A 12,540-nucleotide genomic window follows, 5' to 3' on the forward strand; every position below is an offset into this window, starting at 1 on the left:
CTTGAATTAGAAAAGTGGAAACTTTCAATCACAATTCCCAATCTGAAACCTTATATTCCTCCATGATTCTCTCAAAACCACTTAAAAAAAAAAAAAAGAACATCAACTTGAGTCCTTTATAAGTCTTCCAATTCTTCCAAAAGAAAGAAAATAAAATTCCAGAAGTGAAAAACATGGGGAGCAAGAGAATGCTATGTTTGGTAATGCTTATCTTTGCCATGTTTGTGCTTGCCCAAAGTGTGTGTCAAGATGAGTGCGTTGCTCTATGTCTACGTGACGTCCCTGGTCACAAGCGTGGCTGTCAATTAGCCTGTGAAACAGCTTGTAGAGATCTTCCTCATCCATAAATTCTTCAACGATTTTTTTAGATAAATATATATTTTTTAAGAGAGATTCAAATTTATATTTTTTAAATATAAAGATTATGCATGAATCAATTAATCAAACGTTCGGATGAGATCATAATTAGATATTTAAGAGCTTGGGAATGTCTTTGTATTTTTTGTATATATTTTTGTAGATATTTTGATTTTAGAAAAATGAAAAGAATAGAAAAAGTATTGTGTTTACTTTTGTTGGAATAGCATATTGAGAAAATGATGGATGGAAAATGTAGTTTCATCAGCATTTGGACCCACGTCTAAATAGTAATGTTAATTGTGATGTAGGCCATAAAATCTTTCCACTAAAAGAAAGTAAATTAGATATAGGAGCAATATTTTTTATTGCTTGCCTTTTTCATTTTTGAGTCAATTCACACTAACAACCTTTTTCTCTTTTCATCCAGTGGCTAGGGTTTGATCCTATGTTGGTTACCTGAATTTTCAATTTCATGATGGAAATATATAAATCAATTTATTTATGTCAAGAAATTAACTTCAAACTTTAACTCGTAATAATTAATAAATTAAATATTCAAATATCAATTTACTTTAATTGATATTTTGTTCCTTTTATTAATTTCTTATGTATTACTAAATTACTATTAAAGATGTCAGTTGATATATTATTATCCGTTATCTTATATTACCGGATTTAATTAAGTAATATTAAAATATTTAATAATTAAATTTAGATATCTTGTTAAAGAATAGAGTTCGGGGTTAAGGTATCTAAAAAGTAATGAAAACTTTATCTAGTAACATTCTTAATTCCTAGTGACATTTAATACATCACCAATTATTGAGTTAACATAAAATAAAATAATAAAAATTATATAAATGTGATTTTCTCTTTTTATACATTAAGAGAGTGGTCTTAAATTTAAATTCATTTTATGTTTGGAAATTAAGCTTTTATTAGTTTAATGTGTAATTAAAAAAATTTAATGTGTTTTATTATTTATCTTTCTGATATTTTTTCCCCTTTTACTTATATAAATATGCCAATAAATTAATTTTGGACCACAAATTCATGCAAGATCTTATCATAGCCTCTTAATGAAGAGATAACCATACATTCATAGAATGTAACAGATGTACACCCTAAATGTCCCTTTCCGTTGATATTTGTAAATATTTTCATGCAAGTGGCCTAATATAATAATAAATAATAATGAAAAGGCATAATATAATACACCCAGTCTTACCTCATCAAAGCATAAAATATCGTACGGCCCACAGAATTTGCATCAACACCCGTGCACGTTAGTCCATTTCCACATTCCTCTGCTAAATTGAGCTGGCTGAGTTAATCAAAACCTAGCTTTCTCCCTCTGTCTCTCTTCCTTTTGCCGCTTGTGAAGGAGCAATGTCAAGATTGTCAAGCGGTTTCAAGCGGTTCCCCAGGTTTTAATTTTTTCTTTTTCATTTCTTTGCTTGAAATTTCACTCGAAAGGTTTCAATTTTGTACCATAAACTTTGCAATTTTATGTAGTTTCAAATAAAGAAACCAAGGGAACAGGAAAAACCCATGTTGGGAAACATGTCAAACACCTTGAATCTAGTGTTTTAGAGAATTGGGTTTTTGTTATGTTTTGTGCTTGACTTTGAAACTTCCGTGAACAACGTATGGTGAAGGTTATATTTTTTGATTGGTTTATGCCCTTCTTGTTGTTTTGAATCTTTGTTGTAAATGGGAAATGTCGAAATACCAAACTGGCTTAAAGGGTTGCCATTGGCACCTGAATTTAGGCCAACAGATACTGAGTTTGCTGACCCCATTGCGTATATATCAAAGATTGAGAAAGAAGCTGGTGCTTATGGTATATGTAAGATTATCCCACCACTGCCAAAACCATCAAAAAAGTATGTTTTTAACAACTTGAATAGGTCGTTGTCCAAGAGTCCAGAATTAGGAAGTGATATGGATGTTTCAAAGAATGTTGGTTCTATTTCAAGCTGTAGGGATAGCGGAGGTGAGGAGGGGGAGGGGGAGGGAAGGGCGGTGTTTACGACCCGACATCAGGAGTTGGGGCAGAGTGGGAAGAAAATGAAAGCGGCAGTTAGTAGTCTGCAATGTGGTGTTCATAAGCAAGTATGGCAAAGTGGGGAGATTTATACGTTGGAGCAGTTTGAGTCCAAGTCGAAGACTTTTGCAAAGAGTTTATTGAGTGTGCTTAAGGAGGTATCGCCATTGCATATAGAGGCATTGTTTTGGAAGGTGGCTTCAGAGAAGCCAATATATGTGGAATATGCTAATGATGTCCCTGGATCAGGTTTTGGGGAACCAGAGGGTCAATTTCGGTATTTCCATAGGAGGAGGAGGAGGAGGAGGAAGAGGATGTCATACAGGAGGGAAAATGCTGATTGCAAGAAAGATGAGATGAACACTGTACATAATTCACGTATTGATGAGATTAAAGATACTTGTGTTAAAAGTGATCAAAATACATGTTTTGAAACACCAAAGATATCTCCTACATCGTCAACCATGGCATCAGATGACAATTCTCATTCTAAACGAAAGAGTGGAGATGCTAGTAATGATATGGAAGGCACTGCAGGATGGAAGCTTTCAAACAGTCCTTGGAACCTTCAAGTGATTGCCCGCTCAGCTGGCTCTCTTACACGTTTTATGCCTGATGATATTCCTGGTGTTACTTCTCCCATGGTTTATATTGGCATGTTGTTTAGCTGGTTTGCCTGGCATGTTGAAGACCATGAGCTTCACAGCATGAATTTTCTTCACACTGGCTCTTCAAAGACTTGGTATGCTGTTCCTGGAGATTATGCATATGCTTTTGAGGAAGTTATCCGCACAGAGGCTTATGGTGGTAATATTGACCGCTTAGGTATGTGAATTTTTGCCATTCATATTAAGTCTTTGGACATAATCTAGGGCTGGGGTTTAAAAAAACATGGCATGCATTCATTTCATGGCTTAAAGGTAATCACAGATGCCTTTTTTTTTATTGGACTTTTGATCTGGAATTGCTTCAATTATATTGCTTCTAATTCATAGAATATGTTGTGGGTTCATGAATTCTGGTTTTTGCTAATATCTGGGTATGCTTAGACTTACCTCCCTTCTAACAAAACTGTTGATGACTATCAGAACTTAGTTGATTGTTGTAACTTTTATATTTTTCTTGCAACTCATTTTCAGTTTCCTTTATTGCCAGCTGCTCTGTCATTACTGGGTGAGAAGACAACTCTTCTATCACCTGAGTTGATTGTCGCATCTGGCATTCCTTGTTGTAGGTGAGTTGCTTGTATCTTTTGAATAATTTTATCTTTGGTCTCCCCCCTACCCCTAATGATTGAAATTCCCAGATGTGAGAATGTTAACATCCCATACATGGAAAATTTTTGAGGTTTGTTACACCAGAGTCTGCGATTTGGTGTTTTCTTCTGATTATGTTAAAGTTCGACTCATGTTTATTCTGTCATCTCTTTAGGTTAATACAGAATCCTGGTGAATTTGTTGTGACTTTTCCAAGAGCTTACCATGTAGGATTCAGCCACGGTAATTGATTTATATCGGTTTTCACCTTTATGAGAATTTTATTGGTTGTCATAGCTCATGACTGGGATTTGGTAAATGCACATTTATGTTCTCTATTTGAACTACAAAATGGAATTTTGCAAATTGTAAGGGAACATGTCGGTTCTTGCATGGCTTAATTTAATCAAGAAAAAAGGATTTTCCAATTTCCTTTTTGGATAGGCATGCCTTTTAGCTTGACATGATCTTGGAGCATGCATAATGAGGTTTAATACATGTAAATGATCTGAAAATGATACTCATGACTCATTGGAAATAATTACACTTAAGAAATTTAAGGTTTCAATAGGGGATTGATGAGTTTCACTTCCTCTGGCAGTTTTGTAAATTAATGACTATGGTAATTATGATAATAAATAAGTTTTCTTTCATTTTGCTTTTAAATTTTCTTTCGGGGGGGGGGGGGGGGGTGGGTGGTGGGTGTGCTGTTGGGGAGGAACAGAAGCAGGGAGGGTTGGGGGGCGGCGGGAGTGGTAACTTCATTAACAAAGTGTTTGATCTGTGTGGTGGGGATTAGCTATGTACTTATCAATTGTGAGCAAGGTCATGTTGATGGTGTAATCTTGTTAACAAGTATGTTAAAAGATATTTAAAATCAGTCTGAATCAGGACATCTTATTTGCAAAGATCCATTAAGTGTACGTGAGTAACACTGGAACTGGAACACCCTAGAAGTTACTATATGTATGTATATTACAAACACCATCATAATGAGGAGGGGCATTCTGCTGTGGTCTTTGTGAATATGCATCATTCAGTCATTGGGTGTGTCCTAATATTGTCTAAGACAGAATTTATTACTCAAGTCTTTATTCTGCTCTGAGAATTACGCTAGTATGCTAGTAGTGTATTGTTTTATTTATTTGTCTCATCTAGGCTACTATAGCAAGGAATTTACTGTAACCTTTGATCTCTCATTTTAATTCTCATCAATGGTCATGGTCATTTTTTTTTCTTTTTTGCTAAGCAGGTTTTAATTGTGGGGAAGCTGCAAACTTTGGAACTCCACAGTGGCTTCAAGTAGCTAAAGAAGCTGCTGTTCGTAGAGCTGCTATGAACTATCTTCCAATGCTTTCTCATCAGCAGCTGCTGTACCTTTTGACCATGTCTTTTGTGTCAAGGTCAGATTGTAGCAAACTACCGAGTGAAGTTATGCTGTACCTTTTACGTCTGAAATGTGCACTATGAATATTTATAGTATTATTATTTTAGGTCAATGGAGGAGGGTATTCTGGCTTGATTGGGGCATGTAGGCAGCTATTTCTGATTAGTGCAATAAGTTCATTGGCTGGGTATTGTAATATAAGGCTGGGTCTGTAAATGCAGGGGCAATGGGCTAGATTTAGAGTGATTTTGGCTTAATTGCTTGCAGGGCAGGGTATATGATCTAGTTTTAGTTCTGGCAAGACATTGGCTCAATAGAAAGTAATATTAGACACAAAACTAGCAATGTTCATAGAACAAACTGTAACCAAATTTAAGGCACATCTGTTTAAACAGTTTAATCAAGTGCAGTTAATCCTAAGTTACTCATGAATTAGGCCATATTTTTTGTGAATTTTCATCAAGCATAGTACTCTTATAATTAGTGTGGTTCTAGTAATCATAGAATTTGGCGTTAACCTTTGTACAAATTCTTTGCATCTTTTTCTTAATTTTGATCGTAATAATATCTACTGAGCTGTCTTTGTTGTTTCTCAAGTTATTTATTTGTATTGTTACCAGGGTGCCAAGATCCTTGCTACCTGGTGCTCGGAGTTCTCGTTTGAGAGATCGCCAAAAGGAAGAAAGAGAGTTGTTAGTAAAGAAGGCTTTTATAGAAGATATGTTAACTGAAAACAAATTGTTATCTCTTCTTCTTAAAAGAGGATCAACTTATCGTGCAATAATATGGGACCCTGATTTATTACCTTATGCAAGCAAAGATTCTGAATTGCCCAGTGAAACTGCTGCAGTTTCTACAATACCGCAAGAAAATGTTGCTGACATTCATTCTAAAAATAATACTAATCAAAATAATCTCTTAGATGAGATGAGCTTGTATATGGAAAATCTGAACTATTTATATTTGAATGAAGATGATTTGTCGTGTGATTTTCAAGTTGATTCGGGGACATTGGCTTGTGTGGCTTGTGGAATTCTGGGTTATCCATTTATGTCTGTGGTACAACCATCTGAGGGAACATTGGAACTTCTACCTGCAGATCATCTTTCGGTTCAAGGTCCTGCAGTCTTGGAATCTAAGAATACTCATTCCTGTCCTGACCTTGATCACCCTGTTGAGGGCTCAGTTTCAGGTATTGGACCCTTTTTAAAATTGTTGTTGTTTCCCATATTTATTGTCAGTTCCTTTCATACTTAATGTTCTTCTGCACTCTAATTGTCACATAGATTGTAGGATTATTTTCTTGCAACTTAATTATATGTTGCCATAAACCTGGAACATCCCAAAGAATGATGATAGCAGTGTATTGTTGTAGAACAGTTCGTTAATACTGAAATTAACTGACCATTTCGCTGCATTATATTATGACTGTATGTTTATAACTTCAAGCCATGACACCATAGACATTGCACATAATTAAAAGAAAATCTTCAACAGAATCGTAAAACAATGATTGAAAATCCCAAGTTAACCTTCCATCTTGGTGCATTTATATTTGGATTATATTCCTTTTACTTCAACTTATTCCACCATAGATATGCATTGTTGAGGGAATAATTCCTCCTGATCTGCTAAGTGATAAGACAATTCTCGAAAATCAGGAATTAACCTTGCATTATGGTGCATTTTTTCTGATGATCTAAAGGAAGTTGCTGGTGGCTGTCTCAAAGCTCCTTAAATGCAGCTTTTTTCCTTCATAATTGGCCTTAATAAAGTTGCTTGTATGCAGAACCACTACCTTAATTGCTACAAAATAATTATGCTGATCCTTTGATGTTATGTACAGTTTGATAGTCATGTTCTGATTTATTAATACTTATATAAGAAGCATATGTTGAGTATTTTAGTTTTTTCTTATTTTTAGAGATACAATTTCTGTGTATGATTTCAAATGCATTCTGGATGTAGATAAATGCATATAACATTCTCCATACATACTTTCCTCTGTGTTTTATTAATATACTGGCATGACATTGTAAATAAACAAAATGCTCCAAATGGGAAAATGTTATAAGCAAGTGCTGGGAATTTTTAAATGTACAAGTTTATGAAAATGGGTGGGTTATTTATTTTTGACATTTATTAGTTGTTTTCCCGGACGAAAATGAAAGCAGGCACTGTTCTTTCTTAGATTTCTCAAATAAGCCGTATCATTTTATTGTACTCAATTGAGCCCTTAAAATACTATTTTTGTCTAATTAAGCCGTTATTTTGCATGGAAATCATGGATATCTGTTATTGCTTCCACTTTAGCGTTTATATGGTTGTTAAAATCAACATCCATGTGGCAAAAAATGAAAATTCATGCTGCGTTTACACTGACATGGCATGCTGCATCAACATCTATAGAACCTTTTTTGCCATGTAGATGTTGATGTGGAAAAGTAACGGATTGTAGGGGTTTTCACCCCAGTTTAGGGCTCAATTAAACAAAAATAATACTTTAAGGGCTCAATTGGGTATAATGAAAGGAGAAGGGCTTATTTGGAGAATTTGGGAAACGTAGTGGCTTAGAAGTACTTGAGCTTTAATAAAACTGGAGCAATCGGCTTAACCGCTATTTTGGCCTGTCAAGTGCTGGGTAGATTAAAACTAGTGCTTTGTTCTGCAGACAATGTCCATCTTGTTGCTGATCAATCTCAACCTCCAAAGGATGCGACATCACCATCAATAACTAAGTTTTGCCAAGGATGGGACACTTCAAATATACATCTGAGGCCTCGGATTTTCTGCCTGGAGCATGCTGTTCAAGTTGAGGAGATTTTGCAGTCCAAAGGTGGAGCAAAAATGCTGGTAATTTGCCATTCAGGTGAGATTGGCTTTAGATCTGTCTGCACTACTATTCTATACTTCAAAATTAATAGATCAGCAAGCACATTTAGGCTACATTCCTTTTCTTATCAAGAACCGTTTGAAAAGGAGGAAAAGAAAAAGAAAAGAATATGAAGGGAACTATATTTTGTCAAATGATTTTAAATATTGATCATACTTTCCATGTGTTTGTCTATGTCCAATATCTATTTGCTGTAATACTTACTGCTATCTGCTATTCAATCAATGAATATTTATTTGTTTTTGCATCAGTCTGTTTAGAAATATTGCATTACATATAATAGCATCTTTGTTGTGCTGATGCATTAGTCCTTCACATCTTCGCTCCTCTGATCTCTGTAGATTATCAGAAGATAAAGGCACATGCAATACCTGTTGCAGAGGATATTGGTATCACTTTCAATTACAATGATGTTGCATTGGATGCTGCATCCCAGGAGGATCTAAACTTGATTAATCTTGCAATCGATGATGAACATGATGAAATAGGAGAAGACTGGACCTCAAAACTTGGTGTTAACTTGCGATATTGTGTCAAGGTCAGAAAGAACTCGCCATTTAAGCAAGTTCAGCATGCACTGCCATTGGGTGGACTTTTCTCTGATAAATATGGCAGCCCAGAGTTATTTAACATCAAATGGCAGTCAAGAAAATCTCGTTCAAAAGGTAAGTTGAACCATCCATCATCTAAACCATGTGAAAGCATTGAATTGAAAGTGGATGAGTTATTGGTGGAAAAGCTAGATGGCAATATTCCTAAAACTGAGCTGAAAATTATTCAGTATTCAAGGAGGAAAAAAAGAAAACCAGATTATTCTACTGGAGCAGGTGGGTGCCTTGAACTTGTGAAGGATGACCTACCAAGAGAAGATTCTGCTGCTACATGTGAACTTCCTGATGAACATGGGGGAAGTAAATCCAAAATAAATGCCGAAAGTGACTCTTCTGTATTATTTTCATCTCCATCTACTAGGGCATCTCAGACACAGCCTGAGATCCAGACTTCCTCAGTTGTCGGGGTGGTACAAAAGGATCATGGTAAAATTTTGCAGGAATCAAATCTGAATGGTGAAGGTTGTAGTTTGGCAGCATGTGCTAGTTCTCAAAAGCATTGTGAGATCAAGCTTATGGAGAGAACCACTGAGAATAATGAGCTTTCTCTTGCTGATAAGTGTTCAAAAAGCAGTGTTATTGCAGCTTGTGAAAGATATAAGGAAAGTACTGGTGCTATTTGTGAGGTTTGCAATCCAGTTTATGAAGGACAGTGTGAGGAACTGGCTGCCAGGCATGATTTGATAAATCTTGCCAACTCAGCAAATTCACTTTCTGCTCAGCCATCTGCTGGAAGATTTGATCCAGTATTGGAGGATATAATTGTTGAGAAATCTTGTATGAATGGAGGGGTTCATTCTTGTACGACTTCTGATAACGAAGTGCAGCAAGAAATTGAAGCTACCAGCAGAAATAACAATGAGGACATTTTATGTGATGATAAACTAATAAATAAACCAAATTTGGGTCCAGAGGATTTTTCCAGTGGTGTTTCCTTGGGAGATGAAGTGCAGCAAGAAACCAACATTAGAGGTGGAAGTCAGGTTGAACCATTTTTCAGTTCTCCCACTCTAACAAAGGGGCCTAGCACTGTCGTGGTGGGAAATAGATCTGATGTTCCAAGAGAGCCCTGTACTGCAGCAGATTTATGTGATGTTGCAATTTCCAAGGATAAAGCAAAGAAGCAGGAAATCCAGATTAATGCGAATAAGGAAAGACTTCTCTGTGGTTCTATTACGCCAGTGGTGATTGATCAGCGCACTAGTCTCTCAGTGGAAGAATATTCTGTAATTTCCAAAAATCCTTGTGCTGAAGAACTGCATACTGGTGTGACCTCAGATGTTGAAGTGTTGCAAGAGATTCAAGCTACAAAAGGAACCAGTGGGGATGAAGTTATCTATTGTTACCATTTGCCAATCAAAGAAAAGCAGCCTACTCCCACAGTGATGGAAGGTTGCTCCGAGGTCCAAAGGGAGTGCAGTTCTGAGAAAAAATCATGTGCTGATGCAACTGCTGCAGATGACAGACATGAAAATGACATGATTAGAAATGAAAAAGTTGGGGAAGAATCTGTTTCTTGCTGTGTTACTCCTATAAATCAGGGTACACCTGTCCCAATCCAAAAATACTCTAGAACTCGTAGAGAGAGTCGTGCTACTGTGAATGTGAATAATGGTGGTGAAGTTTGTTCATTTGTAGAGAATAGAGATCTTGAGTCTGTTGCGGTAAATTGCAGATCAAGTGCCACAGATGGAAGAAAGAGGAAGAGAGAAGTGGTGGAAACACCAGAAAAGGTTGGTGGCAGTGGCTTTATCAGAAGTCCGTGTGAAGGATTGAGGCCAAGGGCTCGGAAAGATGCATCAAGCAGTTTCGATGCAGGCAAAACATCCCAGGAGGTGCTGCCAACAAAGGAGACGAGGAAACCTTCAGTTCATACACAAAGTAAGAAGATAATTAAGAAGGGGTCTCATAGGTGTGACTTGGAAGGCTGCAATATGAGTTTTGAGACAAAGGAAGAGTTGAGGTTGCACAAACGCAATCGGTGCCCTTACGAAGGCTGTGGAAAGAGGTTTCGATCCCACAAATATGCAATCCTTCATCAACGAGTCCATGAGGATGATAGGCCCCTCAAGTGCCCATGGAAAGGATGTTCCATGACATTCAAGTGGGCATGGGCTAGGACCGAGCATATACGGGTGCACACTGGAGAACGACCATATAAGTGCAAGGTTGTAGGCTGTGGCCTTTCTTTCAGGTTTGTATCAGATTTTAGTCGGCATAGACGAAAGACAGGACATTATGTAGACTCTTCAGCCTGAAAGTTTGTCATCATATTTAGGCAAATGTGCGACTATGGCTCTGTGGCCTTAAGAGGTCTACAGAATCATGTACAAACTCAGAGTTTCTGATTAGGTATAGGTTAGGGCTAGACTGATCCTTTTGTAGGTGGGCATTCTCCATTCATTTGAATGCAGTTATAGTGGAAAAGCCTTCTCAGTTTTTGTTTTTGAGGATTGTTCACGGCAATCCCTTATGGATAGAATCACTAATCCCCTAACAGGAATTGTTGGCAGTAATTCGATCTCCCCATTTTCCTAAGTGGTAAAATCTCTTCTCTCCTCATTGGTGGAAGACTACTTGTCAATTTACTAGTTTCTTCTTCTTTTTCACTTATATGTGTTAAACTAGCAGTGACAAAGACAACTACCCTTTAGGTAAGCCCTTAAGTCGTATAGATTAACATCAAAAGAAAAGGAATTTTTGGGGTCTATTTATCAAATCAAACAATAAAATCTTTGAGCATCTACAGGATAAGTTCAAGATGTTCATCTTGAAAGCTTTGTTACTATATTTTCATTCTCAAGCAAAGTCCTGTTCTGGCAGCAATAACAGCAATAGTAAACCCGTTAACAAAATAAACCCAATCCACAATAGCATAGACATTTAACATCAGAAGTTCTGGAATTAAAAGCTTCCATCTTTCAACAACAAGGATACAACTGCTAAAATGCCAATAAACTAAATCATAAAAGACCAAATACAACTGAAATTTCAATCTTTGGCTAACTGGGATGAAACTAAAAACCCAGTAACACTTCATCTCTTTATTAAAAAACTCACCTAAAAAACTAAACATTGGCATTTTCATAAGCTTGAAGAGCATCACCAGTCAGCCTACAAATCCTCCACTCAGGCAAAACTTTAGCACCCATTTGTTCATAGAAATTAATAGCATTAACATTCCAATCCAAAACAACCCATTCCACTCTCCCATACCCCATTTTCACCGCTTGTTTCGCGACTGCCGCAAGCAACATCTTCCCAAACCCTTTCCGTCTATAACACTCCCGAACAAACAAATCCTCGACATAAAACCCCGGTTTCCCCAAAAACGTGGAGTAGTTTGGAAAAAACAAAACGAACCCAGCAATTATAATTTGATCTTTTCCAAAATTAACCGTGAAGGCATCTTTTTCGGGGTCGTTTATGGGGATGTCGAAGTTAAAAGTTTTTCCTATGGGGGTAAAAGACGGGTAAATGGAAGGGAGGGGTGGGATAGGGGTACTGGAAACTTCGAGGATGAAAATTGTGAAGGAATCGAAAGGAGGGGAGCGGAAGAGGGTGGAATGAAGGGAGGATTCTGTGGCGGTGAAGAGATGGGTTAGGCGTTCAAAGACGGCCATTTGGTGGATTAGTTTGTGGATGAAAGGGACGTCAGAAGGGGCGGCTAGGCGAATCCTGGTGAATAAAGGGTGGCCTAATGGGGTGGTTTCTGGTGGTGCCATGGATGGTTCTGGAGCAGCAGATGGTGGCGGTGGTGGAGCTGCGGCGGCCATTGGGCTTGGAGAGTGAAAATGAATTGAAAATTGGGGAAGCTTACTAGAGAGCGAGAACTGGTTAATGGAGAATGGAGTAGTAGAAGAGAAGGATTTTATACGTGGGGTTTTTGGTGGCTGGGTTGTAATTTTGTGTGGAAATGGAGGGGGTAATTGAGTGGTGGGCTATTTTTTTTTTTTTTTACTTTTTTAAACAATTAAATATTTATA

General features: G+C 37.1%; 2 protein-coding genes across 2 annotated transcripts; one reads left to right on the forward strand and one right to left on the reverse strand.

Annotated features, from left to right (window-relative positions):
* The first annotated feature begins 1,625 nt into the window (after positions 1 to 1,625).
* On the forward strand, positions 1,626 to 11,230 carry ELF6 (Zinc finger (C2H2 type) family protein / transcription factor jumonji (jmj) family protein). The gene is made up of 7 exons (XM_021439612.2): positions 1,626 to 3,232; positions 3,563 to 3,641; positions 3,839 to 3,906; positions 4,916 to 5,066; positions 5,671 to 6,242; positions 7,722 to 7,919; positions 8,285 to 11,230. Exons 1-7 carry the CDS (start codon positions 2,074 to 2,076, stop codon positions 10,810 to 10,812), a joined length of 4,755 nt encoding a protein of 1,584 aa, XP_021295287.1. The 5' UTR covers positions 1,626 to 2,073; the 3' UTR covers positions 10,813 to 11,230.
* A 170-nt stretch (positions 11,231 to 11,400) lies between these two features.
* LOC110424911 (GCN5-related N-acetyltransferase 8-like) lies at positions 11,401 to 12,412 on the reverse strand. Its single transcript, XM_021439613.2, has one exon. The coding sequence runs from the start codon at positions 12,328 to 12,330 to the stop codon at positions 11,623 to 11,625; it is 708 nt and encodes a 235-aa protein (XP_021295288.1). The 5' UTR covers positions 12,331 to 12,412; the 3' UTR covers positions 11,401 to 11,622.
* Between the last annotated feature and the right edge of the window lie 128 nt (positions 12,413 to 12,540).

Source organism: Theobroma umbraticum, unplaced genomic scaffold (genome assembly GCF_002168275.2).
Source record: "Theobroma umbraticum cultivar Fairchild unplaced genomic scaffold, ASM216827v3 scaffold_81.0, whole genome shotgun sequence".
NCBI lineage: Eukaryota > Viridiplantae > Streptophyta > Magnoliopsida > Malvales > Malvaceae > Theobroma > Theobroma umbraticum.

Excerpts from the sequence above, each read along its gene's own strand:
- ELF6 (XM_021439612.2), top strand. The coding sequence starts at position 2,074 with ATGGGAAATGTCGAAATACCAAACTGGCTTAAAGGGTTGCCATTGGCA. Across the intron at positions 3,907-4,915 it reads CCATGTAGGATTCAGCCACG|GTTTTAATTGTGGGGAAGCT; the intron begins GTAATTGATTTA and ends TTTGCTAAGCAG. Across the intron at positions 6,243-7,721 it reads TGTTGAGGGCTCAGTTTCAG|ACAATGTCCATCTTGTTGCT; the intron begins GTATTGGACCCT and ends TTTGTTCTGCAG.
- LOC110424911 (XM_021439613.2), bottom strand. The coding sequence starts at position 12,330 with ATGGCCGCCGCAGCTCCACCACCGCCACCATCTGCTGCTCCAGAACCA.